A 10,482-nucleotide genomic window follows, 5' to 3' on the forward strand; every position below is an offset into this window, starting at 1 on the left:
CTGAACTGTACCAAGAAAGTTTTAACTGTTTTTATTAACAATGGAAAACATTATTATTATTATTATTATTATTATTATTATTATTATTATTATTATTATTATTATTATTATTATTATTATTATTATTATTGTTATTGTTATTGTTGTTGTTGTTGTTGTTGTTGTTGTTGTTGTTTATATACAGTGGCATTGTTACTTTACATTACAAAAATATCCCCTTTTAGAGTGTTATATTATTTCATATTGTATTATAATATCATTGATGTTGAATTAACATGTTAGCATCATTTTGATGTTAATTCATAATCTATTAAGTTGCAGATAAATGTAGGAGTGAAAAATATATCTCCCTATGAAATGTATATAAGTTAAAAGCTGCATAAAATATTTTTGTTTATTACTGTACACACCACAGTTAATAGATGAATAAGAATGTTTTGATGTTTTAATTGTTGATGTTTTAAATATAAAATTTAAAAAATGTCCATATGTACCTTTTTGTTATCTCTGATTTTTAAAATTCAAAGGACCAAGGACCATTACCAAGTACTTAGATGACCATCACATAATTATTGTTACACAAGACAAATTCAGAAAACAAATTTATTGATATTAGCAAAAATACAAAATATTCTGTGGATCTGTAGCAAGGTCGGGGTCATTTTACTTTCACTCCAGAAACAAATTCTATTAAGAATAAATGTACTTTTCAAAACATGTGAACACATATGAATTTTCTGCAAAGCTCCTGCATCAATTATATTCAAGTATTGTAATAGAAATCAGATTGAACTGCGATACAAACAGCACAAGAAAGTGTTATTTTATCTACTAGAAACAAGTTGTTTTTTTGTTTTTTTTTACTAGCAAACAAGTATTTCAGTATAAATTACCCCCAACTTTTGTTTTAAGCTGTTAGAGGTGGTAGGCTGATAAGGCTGGTGTAAAGATTTCCACCCAATACAAACAAAAGTGACAGTTTTAATCACCATTTAAATTCAAGAAAATACTTCATAAACATGCCTATGTACATTATAAAAAAGCAGTATAAAGTTTCATTGCATACAATAGCTTGAAAATTATTCCAAAATACATGAACTTAATAACTACAACTGGTAACTAAATGACTAAAAACTGAATAGAGTTGGAGTGTTTCAGCGTGGATCCAGGTCTCACATGATTGGACAGTTCTCCATTCTGGATCCAGACTGAGAAGAAAACATGCCAAAAGGTTTATTATCATCACACACAAATCATCAAAACAAAGACACCCTGATCTATAAATGCAGAGAAACAGTTCTCACCTTGCGAGGAGTGCTGGTGCTGAACACGTAGGAGTGCGGCAGTAAACCCTCGGAGATCCCTCCGCTGCGGAAGGAGCGGGAGGCTGAGGTCACGGAGCAGTTGCTGGATTTGTCTGAGGGAAGTCCACATGAGCCGCAGACCACCGTCCGGCTCCGCAGGTTGTACTCACTGTCTCCACAGGTGCTGTGAGCCACCTGTGAAGACAAAGACACGGATTAGGTATTAATACTAATCTGTTCTCATGTTTTTTTTGTGATCTTATGGTGACAAATGTCCCAAAAGAGGTAGAGAGGATTGTTTTATTTTGCACACAGGGATGTTTTCAGGACAGTGATGAGTAATTAGGCAGCTGGTAAATGTTGCTAACTGCTTCTTGGCCTGCATTCAGAATATTATCAAAAAAATTCTCACCATGTCGTCATCTTCTTCTTCAAACTGTGTGCGTGTGACCTTCCTCATTGCCATCTCCTGCAGGAAAAAGAATTACAGAGTTGATTTTTGCACATTTCTCACACTTTAAAGATCAGTGCATTGTGGCCATAATAACACACAGCCTAGTGCTTCAAGCTTAAATAAATTCCTATACGTTTGACTAATACATTTAAAATACCTCTCCGTTGGCGCTGATCAGGGTGGTCTGGAACAGATCTCCGGTGCCCCAAGAAGGCTGAGTCTTCCACACCAGGTCAGAGGGAGGATTGTGGGTCCCTCCAGCGCCAGAGGCCCAGATCTGTCAGCCACAGCAAAGGTACAGGAAGGTAAAATATCTGCAACAGAGTTCATCATTCTGCTGATTTTTGTGATTCTGCCGAGTGAAAGCGTTTCTTACCGTGACCCTCTGGCCGGCCTTCAAGGTGAATTTCACTGGAAATTTGAAGATGATTGCACTGCCAGATCCCACCTGCCGCTTCACCTGCCAGTTCCCCAGATTCTGATCCTGGTAGGTATGAAACAGCAATATTATTATATTAAAACAACAACTTTGTTTTTAATAATAATAATAATAATAATAATAATAATAAATAATAATAATAATAATAATAATAATAATGGTTTTCTTTGCTGACTTCAGCCTTTATATATTTAAGTATACACATATATATATATATGTGTGTGTGTGTGTGTGTGTGTGTGTGTGTGTGTGTGTGTATATATATATATATATATATACACACATACACACACACATATGTATGTTTTTGTGTGTATATATATATATATATATATATATATATATATATATATATATATATATATATATATATATATATATATATATATATATATATATATACATACACATACACAGACAGATAGATAGACACATAGATAGATAGATAGAGAGATAATACAATCATTATACAGCACACGGATACCATAACTCTGGAAATAAGTTGCAGACAGGCCAGAGGTGGAAAACAAAAAAAAACAAACAGAAATATCAAAGAAATATTATGGTGTCAAATCCTCCAAGTAATATTCTAAAAGTAAAATTCAGCTTCCAATAATAATGTCAGAAAATTGTAGCCGAAACAGCAAATTGTTTCCAAGACTATCAAAGAAAGTCTCTGATAAAAGTTTCTTACTCTACATCTTCTTCATCTTCTCACCTCATCTGCTTTGTTGCTGAGTCTGACGTATTTCCCGTCCAGGTCCACCTCGTCCACAGTGACCCGTCCGCTGGCTGAGGCCTGCTGGGTGATGCGAGTGCGGGCCACAGCTCCTCCTGCGATGCTCGAGGCCTCGCTGTCAGTGTCGTTGGGGCGACGCCTCTTGGCAGGAGAGCTGTGAGCGCTGTAGTGGTGGACTGATCGAGAGTGAGCTCCTGAGGTGGAGGAGCGACTTCCTGTGACTTTGGTGGGCGGGGGGCTGGGGGAGAGGCGCAGCCTGCGGGGACAAACATGATGATGTTCATTAACAAATTATTAAAACTCTTGTTTTATTTATTTAACGTCATTGCGCGTGCTGACACACCTCTGCTCCTCTCCCTCCAGCAGCTTCCTGTAAGCGCAGATCTCCATGTCCAGAGCCAGCTTAACATCCAGGAGCTCCTGGTACTCGTCCAGCTGCTGCTGCATTTGCTGCCTCATCTCAGCCATTTCTCTGTCTTTCTCCCCGAGCAGGCGACGGGTGGTGTCCCGCTCCCGAGACAGGGCGTCCTCCAGGTCCCTTAACTTTGCCTCGCGGGCCGCCAGCTGGATCAGACAGAAGAATCACAGTTATTATCAGATCAAAAATATACAAGATTTAAAGTCACTTTATTCGTCTCTAGGGAACATTTGTCTTGGACATAAAGGTTGGCACACAAAAACATAGAAAGGCCAACTCCTCATTTTACACGCTCCTGATGTCCTGAGTTTAGGATTTTTACTGATGGAGGGATGAAAGCATTTTTAGGTCTAAAAACAGCTTCAGAGGATATAACAAGAGGTGTTGATCAGATAGGTCAGGCTCTGCATCACTTAGATGACTGCTCACCACATGCAATAAAAATGCAGCGCAATTATTGATATGGTTCTGGGTGACAATAAGAAAATATCATCCACTTAATGAGTGTTATAATGAGCACTAGTTTTTGTTAAGCTCATATTATAGTGAAAAGTGTTTATTTGTTTTACAGGAAGGTCTGACTGAAATGTAAAAAATTGATGCAACAAGAGCACAACTAAACTTTTAATTCATTGAACTTCATATAGAGTAGACATTTTGTAAATTCTAACTTCTGTGATTGTGGATCGTGTGTTTTGAATTTTGAAAACATACATTTAAGTGAGTTTTTGTTTTTGCTTTAAAATGAGGGAAGCATCATTTAATGCCTCTTTTGCTATAAATCTTAAAAGGCACATGTTCATAATGATGCAAAAGTCATGATAAGAACCCTAAATGTGAGCGGTGAGTGCTCCTCATTTCAGATCACCTGTTTCTGCAGCTGGCTGAGCTGAGTGGACGTGGACTCCAGGCGGATTCGTGTCTGCTGGAGCTCCTCGTGTGCCGCTCCAACCAGGTGGCTGCTCCTGTCCGCTGACTGACGGGCATTTTCCAGCTGACAGAAAGAAACAACAATGTTGTAAATTAATAAAATCAAAATTTTCAAATAACTCTGCAGCCTGAATCTCATTTCACTACATTAGTACAGATTTGTGAAACTATATGGCTGCTCAAAAAACAAAAACTATCCTTCCAAAACAGTTTGATACATTACTATTTTTTTTAAGTTCTGGTTATTTATTCATGTTACTGATATTTTATTTTCCACTTGAAGACCAAGAGTTTGAGGTTATTTACTGTTATAAAATTGATAGTGTACCTTAGAGTTGTAGGTCTTCTCAATCTCCTCTTTGTACATTTTAAACTGCAGTTCGTGCTGGTTACGCATGTCTATCAGCGCCTCGGCCAACTTGCTTTCAAAGTCCTGCTGGTGACCGTTGTCCAACTCAACCATTCGAGACTCATGACGCCGCTTTGTCTCCCGCAGTTCCTGTGAGAAAATTACAAAATAATTTTCACTCTCGACTACAAATACATGTTTTTTAACTAATATGTGAACTTTTTTCTGACCTCAGAGTGAAGGTTCTTCTGAAACTCCAGCTCTTCTTTGAGGGTCTGGATGCGATTCTCTCCGTCCACCCTCCTCAGCATCTCATCCTGCAGCTGCTTCTTGGCATCGGCCATACCAGTGTCCAGCTAAGAGAGCACAACAGGAGCTGAATATTAGTACAAAGAAATATATACAAACATTCACATAAACAGGCAGCAGAGTGCTGAAATATGCAGTAAATACAGCTGGATGGCAGAACAGTAGAGAGACTGTTCTTTAAAGGTCTCATATAACACTCATTTTCAGTTTTATACTTATATTTTAGGTTTCTACTATAACATGTTTAGATGCTTTAACGTTTAAAAAACACTTTATTTTTCCCATACTGTTACCTGAATGTACCTGTATTCACCCTCTGTCTGAAAAACTTCATTTTAGCGCCTGTCTCTTTAAGGCCCCCCTCCTGAAACAGCCCAGCCTGCACTGATTGGTCAGTGTTTCCAGGTCTTCCACAGCTGCAGTGTTTCTGCACAGTCACTGCAGCCAGGAAATGACTGTAACGGCACTGTAGCGGCACATTCAGCCTTTATATAGTATATCTGTGACATCAAAAAACTTCACCAAAGTCCTATCTTCTTTTAAATCACTTCTTAAAAACAATTTTTTTATAGACGTGCTTTTATGTGATGTCATCTTGTAATTTGTCATTTATTTTTTTTAGTTTGTCTTTAAATCATATCTTTTAACTCTGTTTCTGTATTTTTCTGACATGTATCCGCCTCTAATCTCCCGTCTAATTGTGCCTTAACTCTTGTCTGACCTTTGTTTCGGCATTATTGACTAACTTTAATTGCTTAATTAACTCTGGCTTTGTTTCTGCTTCTCAAAGCAGTTTGAAAACTTCATTTTTGAAGGTGCTATATAAATTAAGTTATTATTATTATTATTATTATTATTGTTTTGTTGTTATTATTTATTATTATTATTATTATTGTTGTTGTTGTTGTTGTTGTTGTTGTTATTGTTATTATTATTATTATTATTATTATTATTGTTGTTGTTATTGTTGTTATTATTATTATTATTATTATTATTATTATTATTATTATTATTATTATTATTATTATTATTATTATTATTGTAGAAAGGCTGAAGTCAGCAAAGGGAACCAGCTGAATAGTATACACTATTTAATTTATTTTGACATTTATCATTTCAAAGTGGAAAACACAGAGGAGTAAGAGGGACAAACTAAGTGTTGGTGAGCTTGTGGGATAACTGCAGAAAGATTGACCCCAGATGTGTTTCCACAGAGCTATAAATCGAGCGTGGGTTTGAGTTTACCTTGGCAACCTGCGCCTTCAGGTCCCTGTTTTCCACCTCGAGGTTACGCTTTTCTCCCAGAGCCGTCGTCAAGGATGCATCCTTTGAGTTCAGCAGAGCCTCCAGGTCTTTGAGCCTCGCCATTGCTGCAACCAAGTCTGCCTCCTTTTTGGTGTTTCTGCAAAGTGAAAAGGAGTCGATAGATAGATAGATAGATAGATAGATAGATAGATAGATAGATAGATAGATAGATAGATAGATAGATAGTTAGATAGATACTTTATTAATCCTAAAAAAACATACATAAAAACCCCAAGAATGAAAGAGACACTGAATCAGTACTGAAGTGCAGGATAAAAAACATGGTGTTTGTGATAAAATAAATTAATCATAATAAATATATTTTTGTTTAAAATGTACAGTGTTTGCAACCTGAGTTAACAAATAAAAGTGCAAACAGAGCCCCTGTAATTGTTAAATAAACAAATAAATGAATAAGTCTGTTTGTGCATCACGTGCACATCAGGCCTCATAGTCCTCCTCAGTCCTCACTCGTCCCCCCTCCCTCCAAAAGTAGAGATGTTGAGTGGAAATCCCGTTTATTCTGCTTTGTAACTTAAGACCAAAGTGGAAAGAGAGTAAGTAAAGTTTCCTTTACGCAGTTTAATGAAACAAATACGAGCTATTTTTGAATGAGGATGTAGACAGAGACGGGAAAGACCCCTGGTGCATATGAGTCATAGTCCACAGCGATCCACATCCAATCCCATGTATGCAGTAGCCACAAACCACAGCCCTTGGTGTTTAGCTGAGACGCTGCCATGGCAACGGCTTGGCTTTGCCAAACACACATCGGCCGTCATCTCAATATTTATGGAAAAATAATGGAGGCAACCGTGGAGCCCTCCAAACACTGCCACGTATTGTGCGCATAATGATTACTTTGGTGAAGGAGGAGAAACTTGGGGAAAGAGTTAGTCATCAGGCTCTGGATGTGGCAGCACAGGAAGGAGTCGGAGAAGAAGTCCGACGTCAAACTGCAGTGAGCAATGAGGAGGGTATGTTACAGCCAGGGAGTGGCCCCGGCAGCAGGGCAGCGCTGCTGCAGAGTGTCAGCAAAAAGCATCAGCTAAGAAAAACTAATGAGTGGCTATGTTTTGCTGCTGTAGATCATGTGGAGAAAAGTTTTAGATATTAACACTACAGTCAACACTCTTATTCATGCTTTAACTGAGAAAGATTTGGTCGAAAATAGGGATTTCAGAGGCCTCGAGGCAGCTGTTTCCTCTCATGATCATCATATGAAGAAAATATCTGGTTCAGATGGGTCTTTTTACTTTGATAAAAGCCTGAATCTTGGAAAAGACACAACTGATTACACAGATTCGGGTCAGGCAGTGACCTCAGGGGCTGGAAAATGAAGCTAACTTGCAAGAGCCAAAAACTGCAGTTCCTCTGTCGGCCACCTGAGGCCGGCTTTCAAAGTTGACGCCCATGTTAAAATGCCTGACTCTACAACAGAAATAAACAAAAAATAGCTTTGGTCTCTATTACTAATTTTAACATTCATGACAGCTATACAAGGGGGGAATTTTTACGTAACTCACTTGTTTACATTTTATTAATGTTACGAATGTTTAAGGGCGAGGCCACTTGAGACACAGGCTGTCACAACAGTGTGAGTCAGACCCACCCCTCACTCCTCCAAGGCTCCACCCTCTCATCCATATATGGTCACTTCTGCCCCAACCCCCAAAAAAAGATGGCGACGACCAAAACGTAGAACTCAAGGCTTCAAACATGAAACCACAAACACATGGGTGTCAAGACCATACTAACTGAGACCAAGACTTGACCAAGACCTGAGTGCACTGACACTGAGACAAGACCAAGACTTTAAGGGGCCGAGACCGAGTCAAGACCAATGTTAAGATAACAATTAAATTTGCTGTGGTCTCAATCAGTCTCGATTAAAAATCCAGAGTCCGCTATGTCGGAGACCGAGACAAGACCTAGTCAAAATGCGTTCAATTCCTAGACGAGACCAATACCTTCGAAAAGTGGTCTCGTGACCAAGATGATCTCGATCTCTACAGCACTTCAACACTAGAGGCTTTCTATGATTTTATATAGTGTATGATTTGGCTCTGATATGTGTTCCCCTATAAGAGCTGAAATAATTGTTATTTGATGTCTGCAGTTATATTATAGACTAGGTTACTTTAGATCAACACTGAGACCACAAGTGCTGATTATAGGATGACACTAAATGCCAAAACAGTGCTGTAACAATAGAACAAGTGGAAATGAGTCATAAGGGCCACAAACTGACTCAGTGGTTACAAGGCGATATATATCTTATGTTAGCCAATATCAGCCACCATGAGTTACTGGTCATAACAAACCACGTGAGACTGCAACAGCAAAGGACTGAGTGCTGATTAAAGGTGCATTTCGTGCGTATAAAGTCATCTTTTCATTTGTAGAAGAAATATTGTGTTGTTTCGTCTTTTTAAAGTTACATAGTCTTGCTTTAATTGTAAAGAAACAAAATCTCATAAACACACTGGGTGCTTTTAAGGAATTCAGGGCCTCTAATGTGCTGAGAAATCCCTAAAGACAGCCCCCACTCCACCTTTATCAATGTAATTTATCACTGTTAATCTGCAAAAAAAATGCCTCTCCACACACATGCATACATACACAAAAACAACATATTAAGTGCTGTCAGATTTAGATGTGGATCAGAGTGATGTGCTGCAGCCCACCTCGCTTTCAGGTCCTTGTAGTCCTCTCGCAGCTTGCCCAGCTCCAGCTGCAGACGGGCTCGCTCTTTGGCCACAGAGTCCAGAGTCTGACGGGCATCAGCCAGCTCGCTCTCATAAGCAGCTTTCAGACCCGTCAGCTCCCGGCTGACCTCTGTCTCTGACTCAGTGATGCGTAGACGCAGGCCGGCGTTCTCGTTCTCCAGAGAACGCACCTTGTCAATGTAGATGGCCAGCCGGTCATTGAGGTTGGACAGGTCCTCCTTCTCCTGGAGACGGGTGATGCGGTTGGGGGAAAGCGGGGTGTTGGCACCGCGGGGAGTGTTTTTGGGTGTCGCCATTATATATCTATTCATAGAAACGGAAATGATTATCAACTTTATTATTCTGAAAGATATTTTTTAACTTTAACTAAAAATATGCCTTTGTCACAACTGATATTAATATAATCCATCAAATAATGATGAAAACATGCCAAGTTTATACATAAAAGTAGATTTTTACTTTTACCAAAAAAGTATGGATCTGTGAACGTGCATACCAGTTTAAAAAAAGTTATAACTGCATGTTCAGAATTAAAAAGAAAACATAATTTCTTGTAAACTTCCAACTCTTTCATGAGCGATTACATAAAATAAACAAAAGATAAAGAGCACAAGTGATAAAAAGACATGGGAGGGGTCGACTCCACCCAAGAATCAAAGCAGTGTCCTGCACAAAAGATGCCAACTTTAACGAGCACATTTACCTTTTTAAAGCTGCTCAGAAGAAAGAGAAAACTCTGCTGCGAGGATATTCGTAGACTTTTCTGTTAATTTTCGTTGTTTTCTTGAGATCAGAGAGTTCCTCTAAGTTCTCCAACAATGTTCAGTGTGTTAGTGCGCCGTCTGCAAGTCCATCTGTGGGTGCCCATATAGGAAAGAATGAGATGGGAGGAGAGAGGCTGGCCTCAAGTTTGGCACTTGTTAGCTGGCTGTCGCTCTCTCTCTGTCTCTCTCTCTGTCTGTCTCTCTGTCTCTCTCTCTGTCTCTCTGTCTCTCTCTCCGTCTCTCTCCCACTGTAATGGGTGTGCGATCTGAATGAATGAGTCACCCTCCGCTCAAAGAAACGCACATTGCCATGTGATACAGAGAAGGGATCATTTTAAGCAGCTCTACTGTCTGACAGTCGAGTTCTTCTCATTTACAGTGTTTGACTCAAACTGCACAGTTTTTACTTTTCTATAAAGTTACAATGAACGCGTTATATCAGAGGTTTTAGATTTTTTAACCCTAAAACACAAAACTGTAGTTTTCAGAGTCTGAAGCATCTTTTTGTGCATGCTGATTCTGAACGAACTACTCTGAATTTCTTCCTTAATCTTCAGCTAAAATGTCTAAAAACTTTCCTATCTCAGCAAAACTAAATGAAATTGTTGAAATGGGAAAGTTTTGATTAATATTGAAGATATACAATTAAAATAATTTTCAATTCTTTGAAAAAAGAATTTTAAAAATCCATTTAAACCTAATTGGCTAATTATTACAAAACACAAAGGTCAAGCTGAATTTC

General features: G+C 38.5%; 1 protein-coding gene across 1 annotated transcript; it reads right to left on the bottom strand.

Moving 5' to 3' along the window:
* Nucleotides 1-589: 589 nt before the first annotated feature.
* On the bottom strand, nt 590-9,947 carry LOC121958080 (lamin-A-like). The gene is made up of 13 exons (XM_042506944.1): nt 9,680-9,947; nt 8,935-9,279; nt 6,188-6,344; nt 4,864-4,989; nt 4,613-4,783; nt 4,223-4,348; nt 3,280-3,500; nt 2,916-3,192; nt 2,135-2,242; nt 1,916-2,035; nt 1,717-1,773; nt 1,305-1,499; nt 590-1,208 (listed from the first exon to the last, which is right to left on the bottom strand). The coding sequence occupies exons 2-13, from the start codon at nt 9,270-9,272 to the stop codon at nt 1,173-1,175; spliced, it is 1,932 nt and encodes a 643-aa protein (XP_042362878.1). The 5' UTR covers nt 9,273-9,279; nt 9,680-9,947; the 3' UTR covers nt 590-1,172.
* Between the last annotated feature and the right edge of the window lie 535 nt (nt 9,948-10,482).

Source organism: Plectropomus leopardus, chromosome 18 (assembly GCF_008729295.1).
Source record: "Plectropomus leopardus isolate mb chromosome 18, YSFRI_Pleo_2.0, whole genome shotgun sequence".
In the NCBI taxonomy this organism is placed as follows: Eukaryota; Metazoa; Chordata; class Actinopteri; order Perciformes; family Serranidae; genus Plectropomus; species Plectropomus leopardus.

Coding starts and splice junctions, on each gene's coding strand:
- LOC121958080 (XM_042506944.1), bottom strand. CDS start 9,272: ATGGCGACACCCAAAAACACTCCCCGCGGTGCCAACACCCCGCTTTCC. Junction 6,345..8,934: donor TACAAGGACCTGAAAGCGAG/GTGGGCTGCAGC, acceptor TTCACTTTGCAG/AAACACCAAAAAGGAGGCAG. Junction 1,209..1,304: donor GCACCAGCACTCCTCGCAAG/GTGAGAACTGTT, acceptor TTTTCTTCTCAG/TCTGGATCCAGAATGGAGAA.